This window comes from Crinia signifera, chromosome 2 (assembly GCF_055691185.1).
Source record: "Crinia signifera chromosome 2, ASM5569118v1, whole genome shotgun sequence".
Taxonomy (NCBI): domain Eukaryota; kingdom Metazoa; phylum Chordata; class Amphibia; order Anura; family Myobatrachidae; genus Crinia; species Crinia signifera.
Genome location: NC_139218.1, coordinates 252,376,156 through 252,395,027, shown reverse-complemented (window position 1 = coordinate 252,395,027; position 18,872 = coordinate 252,376,156). Strand labels below are relative to the sequence as shown.

Genomic DNA, 18,872 nt, shown 5'->3' with positions numbered 1-18,872 from the left:
GCAGATCTGTGGCTGCACAGAAGAGTGGCAGTGGGGGCTGTCTACTTACCTTTGTGAGTCATTGTTTTCAACACTAAAATAAGTGAAATCAAAACATTGATCTGTTCTTACAGACCCTTTACAGAATAATTACGAGTAGCTTCGCATACAAGCCAGAATTGTAAAAAAAATATTGAAAACAAGGATGGTAAAAAGTCCCACTAATAAAAAAAATTACAGCAAAGTTACATAGTAACAGTAATTAAGGCTGAAAAAAGACTTTAGTCCATCGAGTTCAACCTATCTGACTTGTAACTACTGACTTTAGTAAGTCATATCTATAGGATTCCCTTAGTGGCCAAAATGTATCCAGTTTTTAATTTACATTTATTAACAGTAGTTGCGGTAACCACCGCCTCAGCAATGAAATCCAGAATTTTACTGCTCCAATGGTGAAGAATCCTCTTCTGAAATTCAGTATGGAATATATTTTCCTCGAGCCTCATTACATGCCTGTTAGTGAACAAATCATCTCCCAGTTCCATATGATTCTCAATCCTGTATTTGAACATACTAATCATATCTTCTCACAACCTCCGTTTCTCCAGTGAAAACATATTCAGCCTGGTTAACCTATCTTTTAATTTTAGTGATTTGAGAACTTTTACTAGCTTAGTCGCCCTTCTATGTACCTGTTCCAATTCATCTATGTCCTTTTTAAGGTGCGGTGCCCAGAACTGAAAACAGTATTCCAAGTGTGGTCTCGCCAATGCCTTGTAAAGAGGCACTATCACATTGGCATCCCTTGAATCCATACCCCTTTTAATGCATGCCAGTGTCCTGTTTACTTTTGCTGCTGAACTTGAGCAGTGTGCACTATTACCCAATTTTTCATCTATGATGACCCCCAAGTCCTTCTCTACAGCAGAATTCCCTATAACTCCATTTAACCTATAAGTAGCTTGTTCATTTTTCAAGTGAAAAGCTTTTTATATTGGGAACGTTACGTAAATTGTGCATTTTCGATGTGCTTATCTCACCCCTAGCCTAATTAAAAACTGAGGTTTGTAGCAAGGTCATGCTCCTACAAAGGTCATTCCAAAGGCGTGACCACAAAACTAGGGCATGGCCTTGTGACCGCTAGGCCACAACCCATTTAAAAAATGAGGCGTGGCCTTGTGGGAGCTAGGCCATGCCCATTTTATGCATGGAATTGGCTCTTTGTCTTGCCATAACATTGTTTGGGCTCATTGCCTCTATTTGGCGGCCACCCCTGCTTTAGGGAATAATAATACAGGACATCAGCCACCAGCCCTGTCACTGTCCTAGCGCACACAAATAAGTCAGTCAAATAAAAATCAGTTCAGACTGACTTTTATTTGCAAAGGCAGGAGAAATCATTTGATGGTCACCAACCATCGAATGATTTCTCCTGCTAGCGGTTGCATGCGGCGGGATGTGTTCTCATCATTCAAATAAGATATATCGCTCAGAAGGGCCCTTTCTCAACACCTATAAATATTAAAAGTCCAAAAATAAATAATAACAATACTGTATATTTGTGGGATATAGGTAAACTATCGTAACAATTATAAAGAGGCCCTTATGGCTTCTTCAACATATAACTGAGCATAATATTGGTCTGAATGTGGGTATTTACAGAATGTTGGCACTGACAATGTCACAATTGCAATTTTGCAGAGATGAGTATGCAGCCAGATAGTCCACATCCAATGTTAGGGTTAGTGTAGAGTTCTGATCGGTTGTGGTTAGGGTTAGCCTTAATTTTCCTATCACATTGTATATATTTTGTATTTTAATCCCACCTTCACTTCCCTACATAGCACTTATGTGCTTCTTATTAACCCTTACTAATTTTCATTTGTGTGCTGCCCTGGAGTACTCAGCCTGTGTCGGCATATTGGGGGCCCACACCCCAGACCCATACCCAGTATTAGGGACCCCCAGTGGCAGAGAGGCCTTGACGCACGGCCTGGGGGCTTAGCCCTATATCTGCAGATATATGCAACCAACATCTCTGCATTATCTGATCAATATGTAGTTATTTTCTCATTCAGTGTGCAATTGGGATACAAAATGTTTTTTTTTTTTCCTAGACAGAATTACCCCTCCCTTTTGGCACCTGAATGACACACCTCTGATTGAGCAGCTTACCAACCAAAATGTTGTGCAGTTGAGAGGCATAGATGGGTCAGCATTAGGAGGGATTGCTGACACCTGAGTGCCATTGGAGAAGCCAGGGGTATCTCCAGGTAAGCTGGCTCTCAGACGTTATAAGCCATTATCATGTGGCCTTACACTGGGCTATTAAGCCCAGACATATATGTTATTGCTTATGGGATGGGTTTGGGAATGTGGTTCCCCCTGTGTTGGTAGGGCTGGTCTGCTCCAGGTCGGCACACCCTAACACTTTATTAACTCTTATTTTTCCTATCACATTGTATATATTTTGTATTTTAATCCCACCTTCACTTCCCTACATAGCACTTATGTGCTTCTTATTAACCCTTACTAATTTTCATTTGTGTGCTGCCCTGGAGTACTCAGCCTGTGTCGGCATATTGGGGGCCCACACCCCAGACCCATACCCAGTATTAGGGACCCCCAGTGGCAGAGAGGCCTTGACGCACGGCCTGGGGGCTTAGCCCTATATCTGCAGATATATGCAACCAACATCTCTGCATTATCTGATCAATATGTAGTTATTTTCTCATTCAGTGTGCAATTGGGATACAAAATGTTTTTTTTCCTAGACAGAATTACCCCTCCCTTTTGGCACCTGAATGACACACCTCTGATTGAGCAGCTTACCAACCAAAATGTTAATTTATAAGTGAATGAGAAATTGAATTGTTGACATGTCAGCGGATAATGACAATGTGGACATTACGTCAATATCTACACTGTGAATGTTAATATGTCAACATTCTGTACATATAAAATGTCACTTTTCAGAACATGATGATAATATGTCGTTTACAGAATATGCCATACCTCACATATGGACTGAAGTGTTTTCCATGTATGTTGGAGAAATCAGTGCTATTCTAGCATTACTTGGTAAAGACATGACTTCTCACACATGCCCTACAGAATTCCAGACCACATGTTATACTGATTTACTGACTTACTAAGGAACCTGAAGTAATACAGGAAATTACCCCCCTTAGTACTGTCAAGACTGTAAATAAGATTTACATCTTTACACTCTGTGGCTGCTCTTCCAAACATCTAGGGAACCTTTGGATATATGATATATGTCTGTGCCTTACTAATAGAATGAATACTGATATATAAATAGTAAGGTCTCTGACATTTTCATGTGTGTTTGTCTTTTTCATAATGGGGTGTTGGGAGCTAGTATTAATCATAGCAAGGAGAAAGGTAATAATCCAATATACCAAACTGAAAGATATATTGGATAAACTTTACAAAATTCCTTTAAGGGGACGGATTCATGAGCACTTTATGGGTCTTTGTATTTCACTCACAGTGGCAAGTTCCTGTTGCAGGAGGCCGGCCTAGTTGCTGTTACATGAGCACAAACCTCTCAACTGGAGTGTCCCGTTCTTAGGGTATTGTCTGGCCGTACTACCCCTGGACTCCATTGCCTGTTGTTAAGGGACAGATTTAGACCTCATAGGGCCCTAGGCAAGATACCGGTTCTGTGTCCTCTTCCCTCAAACAATCCATAGCACTATATTGTTGCTGCTGATTGCAGGCGGCATCGGTAGATTACCTTGGCACTTGCAAAGTCCACTGATAAATGCTGAGCTGCGTTACCATCAGCATTGCATGAATCTGAATCAGGCTCTATGTCTTTTGAAAGTAGCCCTAATACTGGTTTCACATTTAGGGCCAATGTATCAAGATTCAAAAAGTGATCAAATGGAGAGTGATTATCAACCAGCCAATCAGCAACTATGTGTCATTTTCAAACTTAGCCAGTAACCTGACAGTTAGGAGCTGATTGGTTGGTTGTTTATCACTTTCTATTTTATCACTTTTTGAAGCTTGATACATCTGGCCCTTAAAGTAAAGTAAACTGGCTGCCCAGCTACAGTGGATGAAACCATTTTTTGTGGCCAAACATTTTTAATCCTATCAAAGAACATCAAATGGACTTTGGGAGTGTGGTCAGGTTCATGTGATGTCATGATAATATGCAATAGTCAAGCAATGCTGCCTCTGGGAAAGGTTTGGATGACCAGGATATCTTCAGGGGCCCCCATGGCCTCTGTTAGGGGAGAAAGTTTGGGAGGTCTTCTTCTGACCTGCTGTTCTGGTAGCATTGAGAACTCATCATTCAATGATGTGGCCCGCATAAACAACAGTAACTGACATTCATCATATTTAATTGTGGTCAACCTGTAGTATATGAGTATAGTGCAAGCATCATGTCTTACCTGAAACTGGCTCACTTACTCTTGGGTCAGCTGCATAAAAATGGAACATAATGAGTTATTTACTACATATTTCCATATATTGCTTTTAAACATCATTTATCTTTTGGGATAAGGGACTGAGTAACAAGCTCATTTAAAAAATAAAAGAAAATACTTTCTTTAAATAAAGTTGATGATGTACCTGTCACTCATATAAGCCTTGGAAGCCAATAAGTATGGGGACAGACTAAGCAAACTTGGACATACTTCCAGCATTTTTCTCAGCATAAAAAGATTATCACCAGATGTGTAGTCAGCTGGAGATGTTGCTCTGAATAACAAATCTGCCATGGGTTCCCATGGGGCCTAATATTTCTAAATTATAGTTCCAAACTTTCAGCTGTCAGTAGAAACATGATACTGCAAAGGATACAGCTTTCAGAACGAATGAGTTTTGTTTCACTTTTCTGTAATATAGATGTTTATTGTCTTTATTAATTATATTATGTTTTTATTCATGTTTAAAGAGCAGAAAGATGGCACAGACAGTGGGCCAGATGCACAAAGCTCCAAATGTGATCAGATGGAGAGTGATAAACAGCCAAACAATCAGCTCCTGCCTGACATTTTTCAAACAGTCTCTGACGTGGCAGGTAGGAGCTGATTGGCTGGCTGTTTTTCACTCTCCATTTTAGTGCATCTGGCCCAGTATCTTTTCTGTTTCTCTCCAGTCCACACACACACAGCAATACATAAATGTATAACCCAAAGTAGATGCTATTATATCATGAGGTGTAGGATCCTCAGAGGAAATGTGCAAATGTATGTAATGGAGACCTCTGCATTTCTATTATTATCTAGGATGTATGCAGGTCCATTAGAGAGTGCTGGAGGAATATTGTTTTTTCTTGTCTAGCTTACTCCCTCTCTTGCATACACCAGGGGTGGGCCAAGAAATAGATTAAGCAACCAACATTTGTGGCATCACTGCCCTGTTCTGAAAGGGGTTTATGGGATCAGTAGCTGGAGGGCATGCAGATCCTTGTAGTGCCATTAGAGCACAGATTCTCAAAGTCGGTCATCAGGACCCCACACAGCGCATGTTTTCCAGGTCTCCTCACAGAATCAAGTGAAATAATTAGCTCCACCTGTGGATCTTTTAAAATGTGTCAGTCAGTAATGAGTGCACCTGTCAGGTGACCTGGAAAATGTGAACTGAGGACTGAGTTTGAGAACCACTGCATTAGAGGATCCTGGAGCATCGCCAAGTGAGTTGGCGTTAAATCTAGAACTATATATATAAATGTAAGACACAAAGTGGTGCTTTTATCATATACTGCAGGGGCACCTTGCTGTCACTGGTGGGGATATCTGCCTGTATTATATAGGAAGTGGAAGATGCATCCATGATCAAACATTTGAATTCCCCCCCCCAATGTGTCATACTTTGCCAAATTTAGGACATGTTATCTTAGAATGTGGTAGTATTGCAAATTAGATGATTAGGATGATAAGGATATGGGTAAGTCTATTATGTAGTTTTAATTTTTAAATTTAATTTAATACAGAAGGAACTAAAATGTAATTGGCTCACAAAAGAAGGTAATTCCTCTTCGAATGAAGGGGTCACTTAGCTTGCTATTACTTCAGGGTACTGAGAGAATAGTTCTTAGTTATTCAGACTCCATTACCATAGAGTCTTATGGGACATCACCCAGTTTCATTAAGCTCAAGGCAAATGTCCCTTTACTTCCTTTAACAGGCCTATCTACTATGTATAAGTTTATACAGGAAAAAATACAGAATGCTCTGGTTCCTTAACAGTATTTCAAAATATACAAAGTAATAGGAGCGAATAATTATCTGAGAGTGTTCTGCTGTTGCAATTTAGTTGGTATTTCTTCTTATAAATGTAATGTGAATTAGATTTTCCACTATTTAAACATATTGTTTTTCGGACCATGAAAAAATAATCAAAAACAGAGCCCGTCCCCCAACAAACACATTTTAGATCATTTAAATAAAGAATTTTTGAACAGAATCATTTGCCAATTTCCAGTAACCTACTGGCACAGGCATCATATTTACAAAAGCTATATAAATTACCTGACTCAGTGTTGAATTCCACTATTGCACTGACTGGGCCCTCACCAAGAGGATTTTTTGGTTTTATTTGGAACGTATAACTGAAAGAAAAGAACAAAGACATCAGTCATTTTTTTCATTTATCGTCTATAGTTATTTGTTTACCATTCTATGAGAACAGTTAATCTCATGTTCCAATTATAATAAGCAGGCATTTTGTATATTTCTATCGGTCAATGTTATCCTGTACACTGTGGTAGTCATATAAAAGGGACGGGAAGTGACACATTAGATTAAAATAAAGTATTAAGAAAATGAGTAAACATGTATTTTCCCCACAAATAAAACTAATTCTTCCCATTATACAAATACTGTAGAAAGTACAGTAATGACTAGATCTGTGTTCTGGAGGTGTGCTACAAGAAAATGTCCACACAGATATAGCCATTCATTATTTTTCTCCTCAGCAGATTCCTCAGAATGACTGGCCTGTGTATAAGTATGAGTTTCAGCCCTAATCTATATTGAACAGTATAAGGGATTGTACAGTATGTGATGAGTGAGTGTTGCTGATTTACACTTCGGACAGTTGGGTGGTTTTGAAAAATCACTTGGTACACGACTTTCCATATTTATGGAACACACATCCTTTTTTCCAAACTGTGCCCCAACATACCAGGAACCAGGCAAGAAGGAAACAGGCAGAGGTAGGAGAAAAAGCAGTCTGCCAATTGATTCTGGTGGGGGCAGTCCTTTGGACTGGACTTTGTACTCACAGGAAGAACAACTGCGGGGCAGATTTACTAAGCTCAGTGAAGTGATAAAGTGTCTGGTTTTTATCACCGGCCAATCAGCTCCTACCTGTCATTTTTCAAACCAAGTCGGTAACTTCACAGTGTGGTACAGGTATGTCACCCTTTATACTACTCTGCTCACTTAGGGGGAAGCTGCATGCAACAAGCAGCAATGCCTGTGTATTTAAAGTGGATGAAAATGGGTATGGGGAGAGGCCTCTCACTGGCCAAACTCCTTCTAGTGGTACTGGGCCAGATGTACTAAGCTACGAAAGTGATACACCACCAGTCAATCAGCTCCTACCTGCCATCTAACAGGCTGTGTTTGAAAAACCCAAAGCGTGGCGAGCGCAGCGAGGGGCGGCGGTACGCGTCCTCCGACCTTTTCATATCCCCACTATCCACGTCGGTGTGGAGTTGATTTTATATAGTGTGGCGAGCGCCGCGAGCCACCGAGCCTGAAGCGTGGCGAGCCCCGCGAGGGGACGCGCATTACTTCACATGTATTGCGCTGCGCTCGCCACGCCGACGTGGATAGTAGGGGTATGAAAAGGTCGGAGGACGCGTACCGCCTCTGCTCGCCACGCTTCGGGTTGGCGTTGATAGTACGGGTGGCATGGGGGTGCTTTTAACATTGTAAGCACCTATTACGGTGCTTATACAATTATTTATCTTATATGGGGCACATTTAACATTGAAAATACCCATTAGGGTGCTTATACAATTTAAAATCGCATAGAATGGCATACAATTCGATGGTATACAATTTAAAATTGTACAATGGCATACAGTTCGATGGTATACAATTTAAAATTGTGTAACATCGGCTAACATCGTATCGCATACCATCGTATGCCTTATGGTATGCGATGCGATGGGCGCCGTGCTAGGAAACAAATACCCACAAACCCCCCCTGCAGCATGCGGCATACAGTACTATGCGGTCTGCTTTGCTTTGTGGTGCTAGAAAGGACCAGATTAACAATGGTGCGTCATCATCATGACAGCACAATGAGCACCAGACATATTAAAATTGCATTCCTAGTTTACATAAGTATGCAATTTTTGTTCTTTTAATTTATGTAGGGAAACACTGAAGAGTTTTGTGTATACATACCTACCTACTTTGAAGAAAAGAGGATTGTGACCTCGTGTAAAGGGGGCAAGGCTTCATAGAATTGCCAGTGAACGTGAGGCCATGCACCTGTTTCACCACTGGGGGGGGATATGCTCCTCATCCGCCTCCCTTGAATAGAAGTTGTGCGCATGCGCACTGTCTATTTACTACTGTGACAGGGGGACTTCCAACTGCCCCTCTCCCCCACACCGGGTGGGACGCAGGACAGTCACACAAAAAACAGACACAGATTTAGACTTTATGGGGCACTAGGTAAGAAACATGTTTGGGCCCCCATCCCTTAAATAATCCATAGCACCATATTTTGCTGCTGATTGCAGGTGGCATCAATAGAGTACTTTTGTGCGTGCACAGTCTATGAATACATGCTCAGTTCCATAAACATCAGCATAGAGAACAATTCTGAATCAGGCTCTAGGGGGTACATTTACTAAAGCTTTTAAAGATAACAAGAGGTAAATTTACCCCTAGGTCTTTTGGAAGTAGGCTTAATACCTGTGTCAAATTTAAAGTAAACTTTTGAACTGCGGGCAGGTCCGCATGATGTCATTACACAATGCCGTAGTTATGCAATGCTCCTATAGGAAACTTTTGGAAACCAGGATATCTTTATGTGGCCCCTTGGCAGCTGCTGGGCCCTAGACAGGTGCCTAGGTTGTCTCCTCCAAGCCAGACTATATTGTGTCCTACAAAGGCAGGGAGCTGAGGACTTTATTACCCCCAGTGACACAGAGACGCCTTGACGTATGGTCTGGGGGCTTAACCCTATATCTGCAGATATATGCAACCAAGATCTCTGTATTATCTGATTATTATGTGTATATTCCTCACTCAGTGTACAATTGGGATACAAAATGTTTTTTCCTAACCAGAATTACCCCTCCCTTTTGGCACCTGAGTGACATCACCTCTGATTGAGCAGCTTGCCAACAAATGTGTTGTGTACTTCCCATATGAGCAATACTGACCCGGAGAAACATTTCTGAGGCAGAATAAAAAGCTCTCTTTCTAACTGTCAGGTGGCCTAATATACACAAACGCATAGAATTATGGAACAAGTCAGAGGAGCAGAAGGTTGCACTGACTGATGGGAGGAGAGAGACAAGATTTTGCAAAGTACATACAGTAGTATCTGCCTACTTATGCAATACAGAATCAAGAATCACTGACGTCACAGACCCTTCCTTAACACTCCAGGGTACGTCTGACACCAGAAAACGTCTGGCTACCAGCCCCAAATGCTGGCTTCCTGCCAGTCACATTGCCAGTGGATTGTGAATAGATCCTTTCTCTATTTTTGTATTTATTGAGGCTCGTGCTAGTGAGCTGCAATCCCTAGGCATGCACAGTCATTCCATAATCGAATGAATTGCGAATTCACACATCGGCGATCAATCCTGAATAAGTCCCATAGTTCAATATGTTGTATATATTTAATATACAGATGTATGAATTCTCATCATTAGATTGCTGCGGCAAGTGAGCACGTGCAATATTCCCACTCAAGACTCTTCCGCAATGCATTAGATAATGGCCGATGCCAATTGTCATACCCATACAGGACGAGATGCTCCTGCATTACGCACGAAAGTGCGTACGGATCGTGGGATAGATGAGAATGGCTACATCCATATGGGATACATTTTTCGGCTTTAGAAAGTAATAGTAAAACTGTTTTGATCCTCTTAACAAATTTTCTTCAATTTTCCAACGTGAATAATTGTGATTTTAGTCCCACAACAAAAATGTCTCCAGGCCTGCTCCCAGCTGTACTGAGAATTCCAGTGACTCCAGCTGCATATTGCACAATCATGCTATTTCACCTAATTCATCTATTCACCTAATTATATATCGTTTTTAGCATTGATGAATACAAAAGATCTGCTTTAATCTATTAAAAAAAGTTCTACAAAAATGAAAAAAAAAAAAAAGTTCAACAAGTTGGTAGTTTATAACTTAAGCTAAAAGCAGTAGCTCAACTTATATATCCTCTCACTCCCACCTGCAAGACGTTTCGCGTGCCGCTACTACCCCTTATGGAATTTCATACCCCAGAGTCTCTCTGAAAACCCACCTCTTCTTCAGTGGAAGGTTTGCCACATAGGGTAGTCTTGGTACCGAGACTCTACCAGCAAAGCTTTAGTCTTCTCATTGGGCCATCTCTAAACAGTGTAAAGTATGTAAAAGTTTGCAGAGCTGGCATTCCATTCACCCTTAATCAGTGAAGTGCGTCATAGTGGTTACTGGACATCATAACCTTAGGCCTAATTCAGACCTGTTTTAGACATGTCTCTTGCACCCAGAATATGGCCTGTAGTGGCTGGCATGAAATCAATTGGTGGTATGGGCTTGAGGCTGCACACACATGAACCCCCACAATAGATGAATGGATACTCATATTAGCATTAGATAAAGCAGACTTCCACTGCTGCTATCCGCAACTACAGGCACTTTTCCTGCAACTCAAAATCAGAGGAGGAGATCCGGATTTACTCTGGCCAAGTTTGATTTTCCTGTTTTGCTTAGATTTGCCAACAGGGTTTCCCTGGGAGTTGGTTACAGTTTATCAGCATGAAAAAAAGTGATTTGGATCAAATGGTTAAATATGGTCTTCAGTCTAAAAGATGAAACGAATAAATGCCTTTTGTGTATATATTTTTTAAAGGTTGGATTGATTATGAATCTCTTCCAAATGTAGGCCTGTTATCCCGTGAGCAGATACTCTGCGAGAATATGCAAATGTTTCTGTCAGCTGGATTTGTATTGAGAAGCCCACTGGCAGCTTTGATCATTTCACCAAAGTCATTTTTAATGAGTACAGGAATCATAGGCGCAGACAGCAATGTACCCTGAAATAAGCTGGGCTGTTACCTTCCCCAATTTTCCACCACTCCCTGTTACCTCCACCAAAGGTTCTTTCCTGTCAGTCACTGTGATTGATTCCTCAGCATGGGTGACTACACTAACTGGCTGTGACACCTGCGCAGTTGACAATTCTACCTCCATGTAAAAAGACATTGACGGGGGTATTTATGAAAGCATAGATAGAGATAAATCACTAACCAATCAGATAAATAACATTTAAAAAATTACAGTTTTTGGACATTAAAAAAGAAGTCAAATAAGCAGTGTTTGGACAAAGGTTAATAACAAAGGTTAATACTCGTTAATACATAACGAGTGTAGAAAAAAACAACTTTACAATTCTTTTTGCGGAGTGAAATTAAATGAAAAAAAAAAAACAACATCAACCATACAAAATGGAGTACTTGTTTTACAGACACAATCCATCATTGTTGAAGCATGTGTTATTAGAGAGTTTACAGTCCAAAATTCCACTTGCATCTGCTGCATACTTGACACCAAAAGTCATCACTAGGATTCATTTTACTGTGATATATTAATACCACTAAACAAAGATCAACACAACTAATATTACTAAAAGGGTAAAATTGTGTCTCTGCAGATCCACTTAGTTACAACAAAGCAACCAGCAAAGGTAAATTAAGGACACAATTAGATGTTACTGGCAGAGGTCTTCTCCAGAAAGTAACTGCTCTTATTATCATGTCACTTTTGATCTGGAAGCACGGCAATCATGGAGATGTTAGATTCTAAATAGATCCAAGGCCCTGTTACCAATTTACAGCAGGATAAACATACAAAACAATAAAACACTAAATTCACAGGGAGAAACCGTGTCTATCCGCACTAGTATTCCTATTTACTGTGCGCCCAGCTCTCTTCTGTCAGCAAGCAGATTCTAGAGGTTGAGCTCTGGATTTCCCCCTTCCAGCATGGTGCACTGAGTGTATGGAGAGACATGATGACGTTTCTTCCACAGTATTGATCAGTGCAGTAACTAGATTGGTACCCTTTGCCAGAAAGGGAATTGGTGCCACCCTCCCTACATACTCAAAACATGGACAATGCGTGTCAAAAATGTAGCGGCATACCTTCATGGGGAAGGGGCATGGCCACATAATAGTACCAATTCACGTAACACCACATAATAGTGTATGTTATTTATATTACACCACACAGTGCAATTTGTACACATTGTGCCAGGTAAAGCACTTCCACAGAATGCACCAGGTAGAGCCCCTTAGACACACTGTACGAGGTAGAGATCCTTATGCATATTACGCTAGATAGAGCCCTGTTACACATTAAGCCAGACAGAGTCCACATTAGACATAATGCCAGACAGAGCCCCTTACACATTACTCCAATCAGTGCCCTGTTACATGTTACTCCAGGCAGAGCCCCCATTATGCCAGTAAAAACCCTTATACGTATTACACTAGGTAGAGCCCCAATCAGGGCCGGCGCTACCTGCTCCACAAGTCCTGCAAAACAGGGAGGCACAGTGCTGGATAGGTGCTCTCCCCACTCTGCTATAATTGCTGAGATGGACTGCTGCTGCCAGCCTCGGCAGCCTGCGCCTGTCTAACTTTGACAGCTTTGGCTAGCTGCTGTCCATCTGTAGGGGCAGAAGGTGCCACTGTCAGCATCAGGAGGCCCTGACACTCCATCTTCTTCTTCCTGTGTCAGGTCAGATACTCCCACACCACCTACACCTGTGTATGATTGTGGGGTACTGGCACATGAGGGATGTGCGATGGGTATACAGGATGTACTGTATGGGTGTGAGTGGGGCATAGAGCCAAGAATTTTTTTTCCCCCTCTGGCCACAAGCTTGTAACTCTTCTTGGCAACAAACATGTATTTCCCCATGGCTACAAGCATATAACCCCCTGTGGAACCAGCATGTACAGTAATCCCCTGTGTCAAGAGCATGAAACCCCCTGTGGCAAGGAGCATGAAAAACCTGGAATCGAACAGGAAACCCCCTGGCAACGAGAATGTAACTACTGGCAACAGCATATAGGTAAGCTGCACTTATGTGGCATAATATATGACAGGCATTGCGGTTTGTGTCATAATGTGTAATGAGAATTATGGTGTGTGGCTTAATGTGTAATAGACAATAGGTTGTATGACATAATGTGTAATGGGCATTACAGTGTGTGTCAAAATGTGTAATGGAAATTTCAGTGTGCAGCATAATGTGTAATGGGCAATAATCCTGGCACAATGTGCCTAAGGAGCTCTAGCTGGTACAATGTATAAAAGTGGCACGACTGTGGTTTAATGTCAATAATGGACACTACTGTGTGGTGTAATGGGAATTGGTACTATCTTGGGGCCACATCCCTTCCCTATGAAGCCACGCTGTACATTTTTGCAGCGCGCCTTTGGCATGCACTTTCCCTGGCTTTGCTGTTTGTCTGAGAAGGGGGGGGGGGGAAGCACCAATTCCATTTCTAGTACAGGGCTCTAAAATGTCTAGGTACGACATTGCTGCGACTGGGAACATCTGTATAAGAGGCACTACTTCTACAGGCAATATACACCCTTTGTTTTCAGTGTGCGCAAAGTATGGGAGGGCGCAAATTTATAGTTTGCAGGGAGGCGCCGAACACCCTAGCAGTGGCCCTGGCCCCAATTACACGTTACATCAGGCTGTGCCCCATTACACACATTACTTAATGTAGAGAGAGAGGGAGGGGGGGGGGGCACTTCAGCAGCTCCAACAGACTATGGGGGAGATTCTCTAAGAATCTCCACCCCCCTTCGCCGCCCATCGCATTGTTAGAACATATGCGATAATTATAGCAAACATATGTTAGAACATATGCGATAATTATAGCAAAGGACAGCTCTTGCGTTAAGAACTGTCCTTTGCGGTGAGAGTCGCCGGGTCCCAGCAGGTCCCGGCGGCTCCCCCTTCCCTCACACACCCGGCGCTGCTGCTGCTGCGCCGGGCTCCCCTCCTCCCTGCACCCGGAAGAGGATCAGTGCAGGGAGGAGGTCACAGGTCCGGGCAGCACAGCTCTGTGCTGCCCGGACACAGGTGAGGGGGCGATGCGGGGCGGCGGGGGTCCATGCGGGGCGGCGGTGGGATGCGGTAGAAGCCCACTGGCTTCTATGGGGCATCGCCAGAGTTTTCTGGCGATGCCCTCCGCCGCGTTAACCCGGCGGGGGATGCTTACAGCATCCCAAAATGCGGTAAAAACCCCGATAACGGGGTTTTTACCGCATTTTTAGCTTAGATAATTTCCCCCTATGGATTGGGGTGGTCACTTCTCATCATTAAACTCTGCCCCCTTAATACCTGTGAATAGTAGTTGCAGGTGAAAGGAGGAGGTGGGGGGTTTTATGTAGTGGGGAGCAACTCTGCTGCCCCGAGTCTGCGCGGCAATACTCGCACACAGGTAGTTACGGCCCTGGTATTGATGAGGGCAATGAGTCCCGAGCAGTGGTGGCCCTTGGCAGTGAGGCAGTAGTCGGGTGAGACACCCTGCACAATGCAGCAGGAAGGGAGATGGAAGGGTATACCAACAAATGACACTCTACAATAGAAACTACTTATTAGATTATTAGAATACACAAAAATGTACTGTTCTTCAATGTAAAAGTTGAGATCTAATTAGAAGTGTTATTGTAATCATCCTATTTCTTATGAAACCTCACCATTTTTTGGGTGGATAGGAGAGCCAGCACTTTCTGGCACCGGTCACAAAAAGGTCTAGTTAGGCTCTGATTATAGCTATATTCAGTACAGGTTTAATGCAGGGTTGCCTACCTGACCCTCTCCATGAGGGAGAAAATGCTCTGTTCCTGGACTTCCCTGGTAATCATACATTACCAGGGAAGCCCAGGAACAGAGCATATTCTCCCTGAAGGAGAGGGTCAGGTAGGCAACCCTGGTTTATTGTCATGGCAGACAGGGCAGTCATACCGGGTGCTACAGACACTGCCTTTAAATCCGCACAGCAATATATTTACTCCACACCTGGCTTTGGATCCTGTTGCCAAAAATAACTTCTGACATCAGGTGCTGGGCAGACACGGGGGTAGTCTCACAGGCAGCATGGGGTCACATCACATGTCTGTGCTATGCAAGCAATGATGAGCTGGTGCCCGGTGCTATAATGACTACTGTTATAAACATGCATAGGGAATTACAATGCTAACAAAGTCCCGTAGTGTTTGCTAATTTCCAGAAATGTAATATTTGCAGACCTACTGATACTTTTCAAAATTTTTAATATTTAAGCTTCACTGTCTTTTGGTCTAGCTAGTATTTCATTTCCTATTGTACCGCTAAACGTGCTGGAACGCTCTGGAAGTAATAAGAACCTCTTAAGCCAACAATCAAATAATACAGTGAATGTTGGATGCCAGATAACGGTCTTTTTTACCTAGTGAGATTACTCATGTATAAGGTATTTATGTGAAAAACATTTCTCTATACCAGCGGTTTTAAAACTATTTTGCTCTGGGACCCCATCAGACAATAAAAACAATTACAGGACCCCAGCAATTAACCACAGAATGGTCGCCACACATGTGAGGCTAGCAGGCAGCACATGCATGGCAGCATTGTGGAGGCAAAAAGTGATGGGAGGAGTGTAAAATAACAGACAATTCAACAGACTCCTTGAATCACTGACTGAGTTTAGAAAAATCATCAGCCTTATGGTCAGCAACATTGAGTCGCGACCCCATGCTGAGAAGGGCAAGACCCACTTTGGGGTCAGGACCCACAGTTTGAGAACCGCTGCTTAATACAGATGAGATTTTATGTGGTCTTAATGGTATTAATGACAGTGCATGGTTTGCTGGTAGTTGTCATAGGCAAATGCGGGGAAGGGGGGGGGGGGGAGCCTGAGATGTACCGAAGCAAACGAGTTGCCCAGGGGCTGGTTGTTGTAGGAAGAGGTGAATGAACACAAGTGAGGAAAGATGCAGTTATAGAATGTTACTGAGAAGGAGAGCTGTAATTTAAGAGCAAGAGAAGAGGCATGTAAGAACTGTTTATTGTGGAATTGATACTAATAGAGAAGTTCTATGGGTGCATGAAATGATGACAACCCCACAGAAATACTGCAGTGATTAAATATTTATGTGAGAAACTTACTGATCCAAAGATAATAAATGTTCTTTTCAGTTGGTGTGCACCATGCAGAGACTTGCTCTATTGATTTATGAAGCTCTCAAACACAAGCACTTAATTTGTTTAAGTTGTTTCATAATACGTTTCGCTTCATAGGCAATGTATAATAAAGTATGATTAGTAGCTTGTCTGCATGGTGACAAAAAGGTGAGAAGTTTATAAGGCAAAGAAAAACTATTATTAACTACTCTCACAATATTTAGATACATTCATTTTTCATATTGCAAAGATTCTACATTATATAATGTCTATGGAGCCAGGTGAATGGCAGTCACTTATATCTATATAAACAGCATGTTCTTGTCTTAAGTTTAAAACCCTATAAATTAAAGACTAAAAATTAAAAAATAAACCTTCACGTAAACAACATGGCACAAGGCCTGTATAATGTTAAAAATATTGCAAATGTGTCATTTTTGTATTCTATGTTTGGGCTGCAGACTGCGTGAAATCTCAGGTAACTTCTGAAATGTCGACCCTCTCTACTGCTACCTCTCTTTCATGAGATATGGGAAAGAAATAAGTAAAGTCCCTAATGACACAGGGCAGGATGCACGTAAGCAAAAATGTGTTAAAAACCCTGAGATTTGGTAAGAATCTCCAGTTCTCCACACTTCAAAATCCAACTGGTTTTGGAGTGTAAATGATTGCCGCTTTAAAAACAAACCTGGTGATTTCTTACCAAATGTCTCACTTTCTGAATATCTCTTCCTATTAAATATCCCCCACTGTCTTCTGTGTGCTTCACCTGTTGGGTGGTGGTGCCATCTTTGAATATCTATTTTTGCCAATCATGGCTCACTGCATCATAGCCCCAAATCCTGTGCACTGGCTAAATTTAGGCCACAGAGGCAGTCCGAAGGCAAAAGAGGAGCGCTGAAGAGCTCCTGAAGTTAGAAGACAGTGTGGAATTCCTGGGCAGAAGGCTGTCATGCAAAACAGCTTAAAGGTTGCCACCCACTAGGTGAAGAATGAAAAACATTTGTTTAGGAAATAGACTGTACCTTGGCTGCTTTTACACCTCTTAGGGAGTCCACTAAACCTCTTTTGATCAGGTTTATGCTGTACCAACCCATCAGGCCATTTGCCCTTCTGGCATCTTTCAGAAGTGCTACATGTCCAGTCTGGCCCTCCATGAGCATATGCACCTGTTTTCCTACCAGTGGCGGCTCTAGAGGTGCGGCTGCAGCATAGTTCAAAATTCAAATAGGGGAGCAACACCAACTACTATTCCAAACGGACTCACTGGCAGTCGGTGTTTAACCCCTAATTTAAATTTTGAACTGTGCTGCTTGCCCCATCTCTGGAGCCGCCATGTTTTGCTACTAATCATCATCACCAAAATGTACTTGTAAATACCCTATCCTAGAAGCAAAGTATAACAGGCGTACATCCCCACACATAATGCACTGCCTAGGCCACATTTGTATGAACACTCCATTGGATCGTAAATGTGGAAGTAGAATACTCAGACCTAGATTTGCTTATTTTCTGTGCATGCTAGTGTGAAATCAGGCAAACAAAAAAAGAAGAGGAGAAATAGATGAGAACGTCTGGTGCACTCAGGAATCCTATTATACTGTAGGATTCCTGAGATCACCAGGAGTTCTGATATGTTTGCAATTGTTGTATTGTGAGCAGGGCTGCCATCAGAAATTGTGGGGCCCGAGACTGACAAAATAGGAAGGGCCCCCTTCCCCCCCATTGTTAAAAAAAAAATTGTAGTCAGATATTTTGGCCAGATATGCCACACGGTATGAGCCAAAACTCACATTATGACACACGGTATGAGCCAAAATTCACGTTATGCCACACGGTATGAGCCGAAACTCACATTATGACACACGGTATGAGCCAAAATTCACATTATACCACACAGTATAAACCAAAACTCACATTATGACACGGTATGAGCCAAAAATCACATTATGCCACACGGTATAAGCCAAAAATCACATTATGACACACGGTATGAGCCAAAAATCACATTATGACAAACGGCATAAACCAAAATTCACGTTATGCCACACAGTATGAGCCAAAACTCACATTATGACAAACGGTATGAGCCAAAATTCACATTATGTCCCAGGGAATGAGCCAAAAAATCAGGAAGAGAGAGAGGGAAAGCAAGGAAATAGGGACAGCCATTCCACCACCACTAAAGGCCCACATACATACAATTGTTGTATTGTGAGTAGGGCTGCCATCAGAAATTGTGGGGCCCGGGACTGACAAAATAGGAAGCCCCCCCCCCCCCCATTGTTAAAAAAACATTTTTTTAGTCAGATATTTTGGCCAGATATGCCACACGGTATGAGCCAAAACTCACATTATGATACACGGTATGAGCCAGAATTCACATTATACCACACAGTATAAACCAAAACTCACATTATGACACACGGTATGAGCCAAAAATCACATTATGACACACGGTATGAGCC

At 42.2% G+C, this 18,872-nt stretch overlaps 1 protein-coding gene across 20 annotated transcripts in view; it reads right to left on the bottom strand.

Moving 5' to 3' along the window:
• ABI3BP (ABI family member 3 binding protein) overlaps positions 1–18,872 on the bottom strand; it is a 355,065-nt gene that overhangs the window by 14,194 nt on the left and 321,999 nt on the right. For all 20 annotated transcript variants that reach the window (XM_083174266.1, XM_083174276.1, XM_083174271.1 and 17 more), the window contains 2 exons: positions 6,492–6,571; positions 4,407–4,436 (listed from right to left, as the gene is read on the bottom strand). In XM_083174266.1, coding sequence (XP_083030392.1) covers positions 4,407–4,436; positions 6,492–6,571 — 110 coding nt within the window. The remainder of the gene's footprint in view (positions 1–4,406; positions 4,437–6,491; positions 6,572–18,872) is intronic.